A 17,376-nucleotide genomic window follows, 5' to 3' on the forward strand; every position below is an offset into this window, starting at 1 on the left:
GCAAAGCTTATTCTATTACACCACCAAGGCCAGTTGTTTCAATGCCAATGGCAAAGCAGTTCAATGAAAAAGTTCCTATTGATTTAAAACAATATAAGGGCCGTTGTATTCTGTATATGATAGACATGTGGTCTAGGTATACCATGTCAGTTTTTATCAGTAGAAAGAAGCCAAATAGTGTTATTGAAGCCTTGATTAAGAATTAGGTAGGAATATTTGGAGTCATGGGAGCTCTCATGTCAGAAAATGGGGGCGAATTTAGTTCTGATGAGATGAGGGAGGTAGCATCCATATTAAAGTAAAAGTATGTACAACAGCTGGCATGAACCCATTCCAGAATGGACTATGTGAACGTGTGCATGCTATAACTGATAGCATGCTAAAAAAAACTTGAGGCTGAAAACAAGAATATAGAAACTGATACATTGTTATCATGGGCAAATATGGCACGTAATTCGTTGCAAATATGGAATGGGTTCAGCAGTCGTCAGTTAGTTTTTGGTAAAAATCCTAACTTGCCAAATTTAATGCAAGCAGAGTTACCTGCACTAGAGGGAACAACCAAAAATCCGCAATGCCTATATCAAGACTGAGTCTGATGAAAGGATTCGTTGAGCCTTGCTGTCAACAGTTAGAGCAGCAGAACAAGTGTATATGAATGGGGATATGGTGTTTTACAAGCGAGAAGGGAAGGAAAGTTGGCTTGGACCAGGAAAAGTTGTTTTTTAAGATGGTAGAATTGTCTTTGTCAGACATGGTGGAATTTTTGTTAGAGTATCACCAAACAGACTGTGCAAAGTAAACACATGTTTTGAAGACAAAGCTAAAGTTAACATGAGGAAATTTATGATAAATCTTTTTCATCTGCTGACAAAACTGGAGAACATGCAAATGCACAAATGAAACAAACCGACATTATATCTGAAGTAAAAAACCAGTGCACAGGAAAATATCTGAATAAAGAAATAACAAGTGACACTGCAACTTCTGTTAATACAAGTAAGGAAAAATGACAATATTCAGTTTAAACTTCCAGACTCAGACAAATGGACAGATGCAACTGTACTTGGAAGAGCTGGTAAAGCGACTGGAAAAAACAAGGCATGGTACAATGTAAAGGAAACTTCTAATGAAATAAGTGAAGACTTAAGCAAACTCGAATGGAAAATAGAAAATGAAGAAGTTCATGCAGTTCTTGAAGAAAATGAGAATGACAGTGAAAGTGCAAAACAATGAGAGTTACTAAAGCTAAAACAATTGATACTTGACACTGGCCAAAAGACAATCTCCACAAGATGGGTAATTACAAGCAAAAATGGAAATGTAAGAGCAAGATAAGTAGCCCGTGGCTTTGAAGAGCAGTCTTTTATTCCAAAAGATAGTCCGACTATTGCGAAAGGATCTATCAGGATTGTCCTTACAATTGCTGCTAGTAAAAATGGACAATTAAAACTACTGACATCTAATTTGCATTCTTACAAGGAAACAATTAGACCGTGGAGTGCTTATTAAACATCCTTTAGAAAGTGACACTTCTGAAGGTTTCATATGGAAACTAAATCATGGATTGTATGGTCTTAAAGATGGAGCAAGACAGTTTTATATAAGTGTTAGAGATGAGCTTTTGAATCTAGGATGTAGACAATCTAAACTTGATCCAGCAATGTTTACTCTAATGGGTGAAAAAGATATTCATGGGGTCATATGTTATCATGTAGATGATTTTCTGCATGCTGGAAATTAAAAATTTGAGAAATTCATGGGTAAACCAAGACAAAGATTTCTAGCAGGCAAAGTTGAGGAGAAACATTTCCGGTATATTGGTTTCAAGATAAAACAAACTACTGGAGGCATGCAACTTCATTCCATTTATATGGAAAAACTGAACCACCCACAAATAGAGCCACAGCGTGCTTTTCAAAAATCTAAAGAACTTAATCAGGATGAGCAGAAAAATATCGACAAATGATAGGACAACTAAACCGGGCTGTGCAAGGTTCAAGGTCTGATATAGCTTTTGAGCTTGTGGACTTAAGTACTAAATTAAAGTGTGCATCTGTGAGCGACTTTCTACGTGCTATGAAAAACATTGGAAAGTTAAAGGACATCAAACCTGTTATATTGTTCCCACTATTGAAAGGAAATATAACAGAAGACTGGGATTTTTTTGTATTTAGTGATGCAGCTCTGGGAAATATCAATAAAGGTAAAGGGAGTACCGGAGCTCACATAGTTTGGATTAAAGATAGAGTGGGACATTGTTCTCCTATAGGCTGGCAAGCAAACCAAATAAAAAGGGTCGTTCGTTCAACTATTGCCGCTGAAGCGTTAAGCTTGCCTGATGTATTAGAATCAGCATTGTATTACCGTAGAATTATTGGTCATATTTGGTATAGACCAATGTACAATTCCAATTACTGCCTTTATTGACAACAAAAGTGTGACCGAGTCATTGAAATCCACAAAACTGGTAGAGGACAAATGGTTAAGAATTGATATTGCTGCAATATGTGAAATGGTACAAAATAACATGGTTGAAGTAAAATGGTGTCCAGGAAAAGTTCAGCTTGCAAATTCATTGCCTAAAGGAGAAGCTTCTGGAATTGAACTCTTGAATGTCTTACAGCAAGGAAAAATGCTTGAGGAATTTGTGTGAACATTAATTGAACACTTATCAAATTACTTGTTTTCTGTTTTCGGAAAAGGGGCAGAATAATCCACTGTGACCTTAAAACATTCTGGTAATTCCATGATGGTTATTTCCAAATTAAGTTTCTGTTTATTGAAAATTGACAATACTTAAAGACCTATTCTTGTCACAAAAGAAGAGACTTCAATTAATGTTAATTTCCCTTTCATTTCAATTCTAAGAGAGATAACTCTCAAATGCAAGTTGCCCATTGGCGATATTGATAACATTCTACTACAGAAAAGTATGGGAAAATTTCCCACCAGAATTTATATAGACGCCATAACCTCTCAAAAATACTTCATGATATATAGCCGATCAGAGGAAAACAATATTTGAAGGGTTTGTTTTTAGGACATAACAAATGTATTTGAACAGTTCCATTGTCTTGAGATATGATGAATAACCCCCTTGCTAGTTTTTTATAAAGAACCATACTTAATCCAAAAGTCTTAATTTGAGTGATTGATATGAATTTTCAATTTCACAGATGAAAAGGATATCATTCCTTACTGGATTGATGACCAGATCTGAGATGGGTCAGAGTTTTTTTTTAGGGAGTTAATACAACAAGAGCTTTGGTCATTTTGAATGCAGAAAATCTCGTTTCCAGTTATCAGAATTTGTCATTCGATTTTGATGTCTCTGAAATGTCCTTCTATTTAGAAGCATCAGTATATTTTTTGCCGATATTTCTACATGGCCTATAGATATCTACACACAGCACTTTCATACTTTATTTTCACTTTACAAACCAGATAATATTTAACATGGAATAATTTGAGCATGTTATACATACAGTAGAACTGAAGCCATGATATAATAATATACCGTGTATCCTAGTTGTTGATTTAATGCACCAGAGGTTCTAATGTGTACCTCAGTAATTAATGCACCAAGAATCCCATTTCATCTATTAAGGTGACCAAAAACTCATAAGAAGACAGACCTTGATTTTTAAAGAACATAAGAAGTTTACAGCTATAGTCACCTTTGATTTGTCATACAGAAATATTGTTGTATGTTCATGTTTTGGGACATCAATAAAGTTGTGGCAAAGCAGATTAGAATTGAAAATCAACCAATAAATTAGCAGTATATTATAGCATTTTATGCTAAAATTCACATCTTTATATAAAAGCAATTACAGGATGAATTCATTTAACTAGGCTTAAAATAGACTAAGATAAAAATAAAAAATGTCTCGGGTATAAAAACAGAACTGTAAAATAGTTTTACAATACCACTGGTAAAAATTCAATCCTCTTCATTCAGAACTAAAGTTAAAAATCTCAAGTGTGGTAAAAACCTAATGACCTAGTAACAGCAAGCATCAGTGCTTCGGAAGTATAAATGTTGCCCAAGAATGACCTAGTAACAGCAAGTGTCAGTGATTCTTAAGTATAAATGTTGCCCTAGAATAACAATCTAAGAGTAAAATTAGACAGATATATTTCATAAAACTCAAATAAAAATTTCATAAAATACTTTATAGACAAATCATCACCTGTTCATATAAAAAGAAGCAACATTTATAAATTATACATCTGATTGTGTTAGTTATAGCAGAATATCTATATTATAGGTATTGCTCTGGCCTTCTGTAACACCAACTAAAATCTCTAGGACATAACAGTTCCCATTAATATTTAAAAATTTTAAGTAAGACCAAGATTGTAATTTGTTTCATACTTTTGATATAACTCAAGATGAGAGAAATAAGAAATAAAATCTCTATTATGATGTGCATGTATATAATCCAGGTTCCCTGAAAATGTGAGTGCAGGTGTCAGTGAAATAAATAATTACAATTATTGAGACTGTATGTAGATAGTAGGCACGGAAGTTAAATATTTCTGGAAGAAAGAGAATAAACAATATTAATTAAAAGTTATTATACAGTGCAGGTTTAACAAGTAAAATAGATCTGTACAACTCTTTTCTGCACAATTCTAACTGTACAAGTCTATTTTTGTACACTTTGTACATTATTTTACAATTATCTTTCATCCTCCATTACATAAATAAAATAACAATGTATTAAAATCAATGACATATAAATACAACACACACTGGCCAAATTCACACCTAGTTTATAAAAAGGCCGCCACTAGTGTCGCCAAATTCATACCTGGTTAATAAAAGGCCGCCACTAGTGTCGCCAAATTCACACCTGGTTTATAAAAGGCCGCCACTAGTGTCGCCAAATTCATACCTGGTTAATAAAAGGCCTCCACAAGTGTATTGAATGATCATACAAATAAATGCCTGTAGAAATTATTTACTTGTTAAGCATTTCAGATGAAGTGCAAAGCTTGCCCCATTAAAAATGTTTGTATCATGTTCATAAGCATTTACTTAATTATACTATAAAAAACCTAAAATGACCGTAATTACAAACAATTTAATTATAATTACTAAAAAAATCAATAATTCATCTTAAAAATTCATACTTATTTAATTCTCTATCTACATAATAAATTGCACATTATAAATAAAATAAGAAATCTAACAAAATTCTTCTGTTTCAGAGTTCCAGTGATTTATCAACTCTAGCAAAACTGTTAAAGACAAAACTACCAAAAATATGAAATATAACAAACTAATCTAAATCCTATTATTGCACATAGCAATTTCTTTTGCCAAAGAAGATGAAATATGACAATTTAACAAACAGTGAAAAATTTCAATGAAAAAGAGTAAAATCTACTATAAATTTCATATGACCCTTTAAATACAAAACCTCTTTAGCGAAAAAACCATACCACCATTTACAGTAATTTGATGCCTGCCTACAGAAAGTAAAAGAGATTTCTGGAAAGGGTAAACATTAACATTGTTACCATGTCAACAACAAAGGAAACACATGAGATGGCTAGGAGTGCACCAATCAGGTTAATTTTTAACTTGACTTAACAATGGACGGAAAGATGTTGACAGGATGAAAACATTGAAAATAAAACAACACTGAAAATATCATATAAACATCAGATCAACAGGTTTACGAATTTTATAATGGCCAAAATTTCTTGCAGGAATATTACACATTATTTTCAATTTTTTTAACTAAAAAAAAATAAGCTTTCTGATTTTTCTAAGGTTGATGATTGGCAGAATAATGTTTACATAGTTTGTCAACAGATGGAAGCATGTGTTACAGTGGCCAAACTATATTATAAAAAATGTTACTTTAAATAATGCACAATTTGTCATCGTAACACAATATAACAATTTGTATACAATACATTTTGTAATATGAACACTTTAAAACCATAATATAAATTTTGTCACAGTATAAAAACGATAATAAGTCTGCAATGTTTGTTACTATAATTAGAACTATCCTCATGGGGTCATAGGTTAGGCCATACACAATAAATATTTGGCTGAAGGAGGAATGGCTTCACTTGAGCTCTGGACTAATCTGGAAAAAATATAAATGTTTTAATTGTAGCAATCATTGAACAAACAGATAAATTTGACTGTAAATTCTGGTATATTGCAAGTTTAATGAAATATGCACATAATTAATTTTACTTGTAACCTGAGGACATAGTATATAATCAACATAAGACACTAAACATAGTTTAAATCTATTGGTACAGAAGTATAGAGAACCTCAAAAACATAAAAAAATGCTTTTCCTGCCACACATGTAAATTAGAGGCTGGGAGATGCCTTTCCTGCCACTCATGTACATTAGTGACTGAGAAGTATCACTATGACTATGAGTATAACTGAACACATTATTCAGCAAGTTTAGTACAAATTTGTAGTGACTATGTGCCAATGGTAAGTTCTCAACTTTTATATAGTATGTAAGTCTCGTTCTAGTTTCTTTTTCTTTACTGGAATTTTCTATGTAGAACATATTGAAATTCTAAGATTAGTCTGCATTTCGTTGCTTACTACTGGGATCTAGAAACGATGCACTACAATGCAAAATCTTGTCTTTATTGCAGTTATTAACACTTTTATTATATAAAGAATAATCAAGGGAACCAAGGTTATAGCAGTAATCAAAAGAATACAATCCAGGGACAAAGACCAGACATAGAAAACTGACATGCACAACAAAGAACATAAAGTAACTAAAATCATACATACAAAGTAACAAAAGCAAATGAGCAACTCAGACTCCACTAAAAACTGGGAGCATGGACCAGGTGCACCGGTAGGGTAAGCATCCTCTGCTTTTCTAGAAACACTCGTAGAGTTGCTCATAAAAAGTCAAGTCCGGGGTAGACAAACGACGAAAGAAAAACTATGACCCATTGAATAAATCAGTTTTCATGGTGCTGATGGATACACCATAATGATCCATGAGTTCATGACGACGACCACAAAACTTCTGTAGTGATGACTTCAATCTTGTAGCAACATAACCCTGTTCCAGAAGCCTATTTGTTAGAGTTCTAGCGTGATACAAAAAGTCTGTGTAGTTTCGGCAAGCTCTGGCATAACGTATGAGTTGTGATATGAATACTCCATTCGCAGGTGCTGAAGGGATGTTGCCACAGATGAAAGGAAAGTTAACAATTCTGAACGAAAAGTCATCACGTTTGTCGTAAAGTTTGGTCAATAGTTTTACTTTACCATCGATTTCTAAGTATAGGTCAAGATATGAAGCTGACCTTACAGTGTCTGTAGTATCCTTTATATCAAGTTCTTTGGGGGTAGATGCGATGTATCAAATCCCTGACATTAGGATTGTTTAAAGATAATACGTCATCTATATAGCGGACACTGAGATTAAAGGATCTAGACAAATGATATTTTTTCTTTCAGATCTCAAATCAGCTATAAAGTCAGCCTCATAGGAGTAAAGGAATAGGTCAGCAAGTAAAGGAGCACAATTTGTACCCATTGGAATGCTGACCGTTTGTTGAAAAACATGTCCACCACACTGGACAAATATGTTGTCGATTAAAAATTCAAGCATTTTGTAAACATCTTCCTCTGTATATCTGGAAGATGATTTGGAATTATTTCTTACAAAGTATGAGGAATCTTTACAAATATACAATTTTTCAGTTTTTATACAGGAAGATTCTGAACTCAAAGCACAGTAATTGACAGTTTCCATGCATTTGAATGGTAGATTGGGACCCATTCCTGTGACAAGCATTCCCTATTACTAAAACAAAACTTACTAATTTTATGATGTAGATTCTCCTCGGTCTATATTTAACTCTATGATATTTTGTTTAGTTACTTCTATCTACAAAGATTAAGAATAAAACTCACCACAAAAATTTAGAAAACATTGCTGGAAAAATTAAAGGTCTCTACCTCTCCTTCACATATGGTTTATAGATCACAATTTACTTACCTGCCATTTATGCAAACTGAATGTCAGTTACCTAAGGAAGTTATTCAGGTAGTTGTCATTTAACCAAGTGAAGATCATCTAGATTCATTAGAATCTCAATTTGATCTTTTTTTTTCTGAGTGCAATCTAACCACATGTTAACATTGGGTTGATTTCAATTTTCCTGTCAATATACCGAGTCCCACATACATATAACAAATGTAATCTAAAACAAAAATGGCCTCTTTGGCCTCACTTACTGAAGTGAACATGTAGTTTTGAAAGTTTGAGGTGTATTCCTACATTCAACATGGCCAATCAGTATTAAGCAGGTTGCTATCCCCAAATGAAAGTCTTACAATAACATATCAGTCTTACAGAACATAAAGAGATGATATCCACTGAGCTAGTCTTCCACTGATTAACAACCGTATATAGTTGACTAGACAATTGAGACCAGATAGTTCATTATATATATAGGTAGAAACTAAAAACAATTTTATCAATTGTCCAGTCAACTACCTATAGATGTTCATTAGATAATTGGCATTTAATCACAATAAGACTAACTCTATGATGTGAACATCATCACTGTATGTGCTATAGACACTGAAACAACATCATTATTTATCCTACAACAGACCTAAGCTTCATATAAAAAATGTTTTCAAATCACCTGTAGTGATTTACCATTTTATATGATAATTAAATTGAGCAAGGGTTAGAGGAAATTTAACTTGAGATTATTTTTTTTATGAAATTCAAGTCTGTTGAAAATATGGCAAAGCTTGAACTTAAGTAAAAAACATTTATAGTTCAATATAGAAAATTAAAGAGAGGAATTAACAGTTGCTACATATTTAATGACAAAATATGCAGTATAACACAGGAAAGTAAAAATATCATTTACTACATAATACATGCATAATCATTAAAAAGAACTCATAGAAATTGGGAGAAAATTTGACTATATTATTGATAACCTTTTCCCATAAGATAACACATTACATTACAGGTAACTGGCATGAAGGGGACATTCATAATCATAAGCATAAAGCATACCATCTACAACGGAAAGTTACACCAATACCACAACAACAGAAATGTCCTACTACAGCGACCCAACATGAAGCAAGCCAAAACAACAAAATCTACCTCGTGTTCTATTATTTTTTCACAAACTTCAAAAGTTCTGAGAGTTTTCTTTCCTGTTTGTTCATCAACAACTTCCATTGTTCGTTTAGAAACTTTTTCATCAAGAACCTGTGAACTTTCTTTCACTTTGGTATCCCCCTCTTTAGTGTTAACCACAAGATGTGAAAAGAGAGATTTCTGCAACCAGTATTAGTAATGTTAGTAGTGTGACACAGGCGAAAACCAACAAACATTCTAACTTTTTTAAAGGGAACAATGCTTTAAAGCAACTGAATTAGAATGCAAACAAAATATCTGCTTTTAAAAACCATAACATATATATAAACCATAAACATTTATCAATACTTTATTAGCAAGGCAACAGCTTGATACAACCACAAAGGTCAAACCCTGAAAGTTGACACAACATTCAAACAGGAAATTGTATACCTATACACATATAAGTCAAGTGATGACCTGAAACGACCTACCTATCAAGTCAATGAGATACCTGAATACATTCTTATTGCATGCTTATGGAATTTTTTAATACATTTTCAAACTCTCCCTAAAAATGTTCATTATTGTCTTATTTTTGACAGAATATGAAGTGTAGTAAATGAGTCATCAGTGAATTATCTTTACAGCGAAATCAAATTTCCATACTTTTCTTATATGAGCATGGAATCTTCAGAATACTGTTTATATATTTTTGAAACTAGAAACCCATTAACTTGATACCCCTACTCCCCTATTTGCTAACATGCACCTTTTGGCCTCTAAAATAGAAGTTGCACAATGGGAATATGTAATAAAGATTCTGTGAAAGTTTCATTCAACTTCTTTCAGTGGTGTAGGAGGACATTTTCCCCTCCATATTGATTCAGATCAAAATCTTAAATAAAAGATGCACAAATGGGAATATGTAATAAAGATTCTGTGAAAGTTCACTGGTATAGGAGAAGTAACGGATAGATGATGCCTCCCCATTTCCCCATATTCACAAAATGACATAAGTCCATGATTTGCTATGTGAAACCCCTAAATTAATTGGGATCAAAATCGAAAATAGGAGGTGCATATTGATAATAAGTAATAAATATTCTGTGAAAGTTACATTCAACTCCATTTAGTGTATAAGTAACAGCTTAGAGATGGGGGAGTAAAGGATGCCCTTCCTGTTCACTAATGACGAAGTCCATGTTTTGCCATGTGAAACCCCTTAATTGATTCTGTGAAAGTTTCATTCAATTTCCTTTAGTGGTATAAGAGGATTAATGGATAAGAGATAGATCCCCTGCATAGCTGAAGGAAGGATGCACACCCCATCACTATATACCCCCATTTTGCAAGGTGGAGTATAAAAAAGAATCAAATTGTAGTAGTGAACAATAGTCATTGAGGCCATTGGTCATTTTACAACACATGAACAATCTATACTTATGCACCATTCTTTTTTGAATTCAAAGGCGTGACTTTCTTCAGTACATCAGAATTCTAGGGGTACCTATTAAGCCATACAGCTCTTATTTTAGATAGTGGTTCAATGTTAGACCAGAATGGAGGTGGTCAAAGACCTTCAAAATTTGAAATTAATGACAAAAAATACAAAGTTCGACAAAAATGCTTAGTGTTATTTCTCACCCCTTTTTAGGTCTTATAATTAAAAAAAAAAAGTTCATGTTATAACTCATCAATCAAAGAGTCTGTTTGTGGTATGGAAAGAAGCAATACAATTCCATAGTAATTCATACCACTTAATACAAGTTACTACCAGACAAGGAAAAAAAAAACTTTTGGCCCACATTTCCAATATGGACATGACAATGACCAATAAAATCAATCTCAATCAGACTTAGGTGGAATGGAAGAGTAATCAAGGGAACCAAGGTTATAGCAGTAATCAAAAGAATGTAATCCAGGGACAAAAACCAGACATGGAAAACAGACTTACATAATAAAGAACATAAAGTAACTAAAATCATACATACAAAGTAACAAAAGCAAATGAGCAATCCGGACTAAAAACTGGGAGCATGGACCAGGTGCACCGGTAGGGTAAACGTCCTCTGCTTTTCTAGAAACACCCCCTGAGTTGCTAATAAAAAGTCAAGTCTGGGGTAGACAAACGACGAAAGGAAAACTATGACCCGTTGAATAAATCAGTTTTCATGGTGCCGATGGATACACCATAATGAGTTCATGATGACGACCATAAAACTTCTGTAGTGATGACTTCAATCTTATAGCAACATAACCCTGTTTCAGAAGCCTATTTGTTAGAGTTCTAGCGTGGTACAAAAAGTCTGTGTAGTTTCGGCAATCTCTGGTATAACGTATGAGTTGTGATATGAACACTCCATACGCAGGTGCTGAAGGGATGTTGCCACAGATGAAAGGAAAGTTGACAATTCTGAATGAAAGGTCATCAAGTTTGTCGTAAAGTTTGGTCAATAGTTATCCTTTACCATCGATTTCTAAGTGTAGGTCAAGATACGAGGCTGACTTCACAGTGTCTGTAGTATCCTTTATCTCAAGTTCTTTTGGGTATATGCGATGTATCAAATCCCGAAATTAGGATTGTTTAAAGATAATACGTCATCTATATAGCGGAAACTGAGATTGAAGGATCCAGCCAAACGATATTTTTTCTTTCTGATCAGATCAGCTATAAAATCAGCCTCATAAGAGTGAAGGAATAGGTCAGCAAGTAAAGGAGCACAATTTGTTCCCATTATAATACAGAGATCTGTTCACAAAAATTAAGTTGAAGTAGTAATCATTAAGATTGAATCCATTTCTGTGTGTCCTGCTGTGGCAATTAAGCTATATACTCTTTGAGGTCGAAGTTCAAGGCCATGGGCCATGGTACATGACATCATTTTTAGGAGGTGATCTACCCAAATGCTATACATCAAAAGCTCACATCCAAACTACCAAAGACAAAAAAGTTACACACAGTAATTTCACTTTAAGGTCAAAATTCAAGGTCATAGGCCACTATCCATGGTTCTTGACACATTGACTTTAGGGGATCTACCCACATTAAAAAAAAATATCAAAAGACAAAAAAGTTACAGCCCGGACATAAGTTTGTAACAGATGAACGGACAACCTATCAAGTTCCATCATCAAATAATTTAAGTCCTCCTACAAAAACAAAGTCTATAGAAACCAAAGACAGCACCATACCATTATAGACTGCAACCATTTTGCTGTTAGATAATAATTTTAAAATATAATTTCATTTATGTCATTAAATGTTTTAATAATTATATTTTGTTCAAATGTTAGTGAGTGGGTTAAAGTTGATACAAGTTCTACGATGATATAACTTCTATGGTCATTTCATAGAGACAAAAAATCTAATAGGCATCATTTAAATTCTTATTTACAAAAACAAAAAACAAAAAAAAAAGAAAAAAAGAACCTTTCAACACAAATTGTATTAAACTATGGATTCATCTTAAGTTAAGAACATCCAATAATCACTCAAAGAGTTTTAATGGTACATTGTATTTGACATGACAGGAATTGTCTGTTGTTCAAGGATTTTCATCATAATAATGTTTTGTTTATCTACCTCTCTGAATATAGAGGTTATACTTCATAGAGATACAAACAAAAGACCTGACAAAATATACTTACAGAATTATTTCCATTCTGATTTATTCTATTCTCTTCTTCTTCATCTAAATATATTAACAAAATGCCTGTTTTTACTGTCATTTTATGAGTCACATTTTCACAATGATCAAGACATTACAATGATTTCTCAGTAATTAAAACATCAAAATAAATAAATGTAATGATTTCTTTTCAAACAGATCAAACATATACCAGTTACACAAAATATTGATGTCAATAACCAACTAGATCTAATGGGACTAATACCACCGCAGCCTGTTGAACCCTGTACACTTGTGGACATACAATTCATATTGAACACTATTTTTATAGGGGACTAACTAAGCACTTTTGACACACTCAATTTTACAACCATTTCTAAAGCACACAACTTCAAACCAGTACTATTTTATTTTGTTGGCAACACAATGACAGAATATGACTGGGAGTTTACAACAATTTTTGCCAAAACATAAATTTCTGACAATATGGTAATCTAATAATACATTGAGTTAAATAACAATCCTGCAAGTCGTTAAGGAGGAGTCGCAGACAATGCATCAGACCAAGTTATGCTGAAAAATACCCAAGTTCAACAGCCATCATTACTTCAATTTTAGTCCAAACAAAAATTCCTGACAATATACACATCCCCATATGGCTATATTACATCCAACAAAGTTTCAATACAATTCTTTAACCTGCTAAGAAAATAGTTCGGACAAAAACAAAGATTAGTCACTATTATAACAGGTAAGCTATTTCCATTCAGTACTATTTATTTATACATTAACTCATTATTGCCATCTTCAACATTAACTGTTATAGGGTATGTAAGTCTCGCCAAGTGACTCTGTGTTTTAACGAGAAAGGGTCTTAATCAACCATTCTGATGAATGAAAACTTTTCCCTTTACAGAGCGATGAGTTCAATATTAAAAGTAAAACATCTTTCTGTGTAAAAATACCAATAAACAATGGGAAATATATATTTCTACACGATACAAATGAAAAGTAATAAAAAGAAGATTTTTCATTGTAATGATGCATTTCAAGATCACAGAAGTAAACAATAATTGCAGATCAGTCTTCTGATTTCAACACATTCTACACTGAAAATCCGGTAAGGAAAAAGAAACGAGACTTACAAATCCTATTAAAAATGTCCTGTGTTATAATTACAATGTCACTAAGAGATGTGACATGATAACTTTTACCTGCAAAGGCAAGTTCAGCAGCATTATTTTTGTTAAGTTCCTGGGCCCTGGCAATCACAGCTTCAGCTTTCATGGCGTCTGCTTCTAAAGACTTCATTCTATGACAAATATAAAATCTTCTGTAAATGAAGACTCTTACAATAAAACCAATAAGCTAGCTACATTGAAAATTAATATACTCATAAGAAAAATCTAATCATTAAAGCTAGTTTTCACCTGAAGCTAAAGTAAATCTTGATTGTAGTTTAAAAATTGTTCATGCTAATCAATTATTTAAACATTTTTTGATAAATTTTAACACATATTATTATAAGGAGCTTTCAATTTTATGAAACAATCTTCTCTTTTCTTTATTTCATTCAAATTACGACCTATAAAAATTCAGTACGACTATTGCAGTGCTGCACAGTCACACACTGAAAAGTAAACATTTTGCCTCACAATAAATGGAATCATTCAAAGATAGAATACAATATGTCATAATGAACCCCATCAAATGCTGGGAATTTTTTATTTTATGATTTGAATCTTTGATTGGTTTCATTCATTGTTCGGCATGATATTTATGCCCAGCTCAATTCTCACAACAATCATACTTAATTTATACAGGTTGTAATGCTTGATTTTTTGTTTCCTTTTTATTGTAGTCACAGTTGTTTGAATATATATAGCTTTTTTTCACAAAAATCATTTTTCACAAATGATTGTGTTGAAGTTGACAAGTCTATGTGGACAAATCCCATTCATTGACAAAAAAAATGTATACATTACTAGGGGCTCCCAAGGGGCAAAACTTGCTCTCAGTTTGAGTAAATAGTAAGCTGGACAAGAAAATTGTTTGATCAATAAAAAAGCCTTTGTTACCTGTATGGATTTCTAGCTTTAGAACTAAAATCAACATTCCATTGGTATGAGAAGAAATATGTCTTTACTTGTCAGGAATTTCATACTAAACAATAAAATTTTGCAAGGGCAATCACTTTGACCCAACTGAACGTATATCAGAATATTTTTAGTAATTACAGGTTTCTTCCTATCATTTTCACCTTTTACCCCCTATACTACAAAAATAGTTAATTTTTTTTATCTATCAATTGGGTCATCTGATTAATTCAGATCACATTAAGGAGAAGACTATGAATTATGCAAGTCATAAATATCGAAACTTATCTGTTAAATGTTCATGAAAATTAAATTAAATTAAAACAAAATTTAATTTCCTTTTCTTCACTTATAAATCGATATTTATAATATAAAGGAATTTTAAATTTCTACATCTATGGGCGCCGCCATAATCATATGAGCTGTGATGTCACAAAGTCAGTTTGTAAAGTGAAAGTAAATACATAATTGATTATGATGTCAGAAGCAAGCGCAAATTTAAGACCCTATCATTTCAAACCAAAATATACAGAAGAAGAGATTGAGGCACAAGGTGTAAGCAAATGTCAGACAACATTGACGTACAGTGGGATTTGCAGTAAGAAGAATGATATACATGTCTGAGGAAAATCTAAAGGCAAATTACGATGAGTGTGTGTGTTCCTGGTTAAAAAAAAATTTTGAAATATTTGTCTTTCATCATTTGTGCAATGGTAAGCTTGACAAGACAGCATGTTTTGGTGTGATCAGAAAAATAGGATCGTAGAAATATTTACGGAATATTCATCGTTTTGATATTGATATGCTGTACTTCACCAAACCGACTTAGTGACATCATGAGCTAATTGGAAGCTATCAGTAAATATCAATAAAGTCTGCTTATGATCTTCCTTCAGATAGACTAATATTGTTTAAGATTGTCCAATACAGCTATTATGCTGTAGTGCAAAAACAATAGAAATAAGTTTGAATTTCAAGGGCAACTCCTATAAAATGATTTTGCACAAATATGATTGAAGACTTTCATCAAGCTCTTCACGATAAAAAAAGTCACAATTTATATTTGTTTTCAAGATAACGAGCAATGTCAGCCAAGTTTAGATTAAAACAATATTTTTCATCTGGACCCTCTAAACAGAAAAAAGCTTTAAATTAGTATTAAAGGAGAAGATTTTTAGAAAACTTATGACGGACACACAGATATGACAACAGCTCACTGGTCAATTCTCATCTAAAACACTATCACAACAAAATTTTAATGTGCACCATAATAAAATGAAATAAGTCCCATTATGAACCCACTCCCAGAAACTATATGAGAAACCCAAAAGTCAGACAAAAGTATGAGATTTCTGGATTCATTTCTATTTGCATAGTACTAATTTTTGTGGTTTTCATGGGCAGTGTTGAATCACAAAATAAAGATTCTAAGGAACAATAATTTCTGTGGATTGTTCCAGTAACAAGGGGGTGGAAGCAATAATGAGTGACAACCTGTCACCTTAATTAATTGAACAGAAAATCAATCGTTTAATAGCCACATATAGCCTTGTGGCTATCTTAGGTATGAAATGTCAGTGTAAACCACAACTAAATTGCTAGAGTGGCATTCAGTATACTCAGTTTCCCTCATCATTTCACTAAAAATGTCTGTTAAAAGTGGTATTGGTTGAAGAAACACTATTTAAATGTTAGTGTTGTGAAAGAAGATCTTGAGCAAAATAGCTTTGCTTCAGTTACAATTTACCATAAATGAAAATTTTGTTTTCAAGTATTCAACAAAATGTATTTTTTCCTCTAACCTCTGAAAATTGATACTTGCGAAAATAAATGAAACCACAGTAAGATATGCATCAACTAATAAGGAATGTGTGCTTCTTTAATGGATTCCAAAAAGTATTGGATAAGAAAATGGTCACTTCTTGATCAACAAAAGATAAAGTCAATGTTTTGCATCAGAAAACCCCAAAAGACATACAGATGGGAATGCACAAAAATATACGCTGAATGGCATCATCTGATCAAGAATGTGTGCAAATACACAGGAATTCATTTCAGGTTTTCAGAAGAGTTGCTGATAGAAACTTGGAACAGACAGATAATATGACCACTATATACCTCCTGGTTTCGAGTTATCAAGCAATATTTTAATGAACATATGGCTAAAAATGCAAACTATGTGTACCTACTTCACGTAAACAAAATTACTTAGAAATAATGCTTGGCTACAGACCTTAAACTATGGTATTGGAAAGACCACCAACTGTCGGTGGTCAGACAAGACTTGTCTACTACTACCTTGAAATATGGTGTTGGGACAGGTGACAAATGTTAGTGGTCAGACAAGACTTGTCTACTACTACCTTGAAATATGGTGTTGGGACAGGTGACAAATGTTGGTGGTCAGAGAAGATTAGTCTACTACTGCCTTGAACTATGGTGTTGGGACAGGTGACAAATGTTGGTGGTCATACAAGATTAGTCTACTACTGCCTTGAACTATGGTGTTGGGACAGG

At 32.9% G+C, this 17,376-nt stretch overlaps 1 protein-coding gene across 36 annotated transcripts in view; it reads right to left on the reverse strand.

The window, feature by feature from the left end:
• Positions 1–3,412: 3,412 nt before the first annotated feature.
• Positions 3,413–17,376, reverse strand: part of LOC148597793 (protein scribble homolog) — a 71,143-nt gene continuing 57,179 nt past the window's right edge. For 28 of the 36 annotated variants that reach the window (XM_088560329.1, XM_088560358.1, XM_088560354.1 and 25 more), the window contains 5 exons: positions 13,978–14,075; positions 12,783–12,826; positions 9,156–9,332; positions 7,843–7,910; positions 3,413–6,113 (listed from right to left, as the gene is read on the reverse strand). In XM_088560329.1, the coding sequence (XP_088416455.1) occupies positions 7,848–7,910; positions 9,156–9,332; positions 12,783–12,826; positions 13,978–14,075 (382 nt within the window). In that variant the 3' untranslated portion in view covers positions 3,413–6,113; positions 7,843–7,847. The remainder of the gene's footprint in view (positions 6,114–7,842; positions 7,911–9,155; positions 9,333–12,782; positions 12,827–13,977; positions 14,076–17,376) is intronic. The other 8 variants (XM_088560362.1, XM_088560361.1, XM_088560359.1 and 5 more) reach the window with 1 other exon arrangement.

This window comes from Perna viridis, chromosome 14 (assembly GCF_037379345.1).
Source record: "Perna viridis isolate PV_CMFRI_1.1 ecotype Kerala chromosome 14, ASM3737934v1, whole genome shotgun sequence".
In the NCBI taxonomy this organism is placed as follows: Eukaryota; Metazoa; Mollusca; class Bivalvia; order Mytilida; family Mytilidae; genus Perna; species Perna viridis.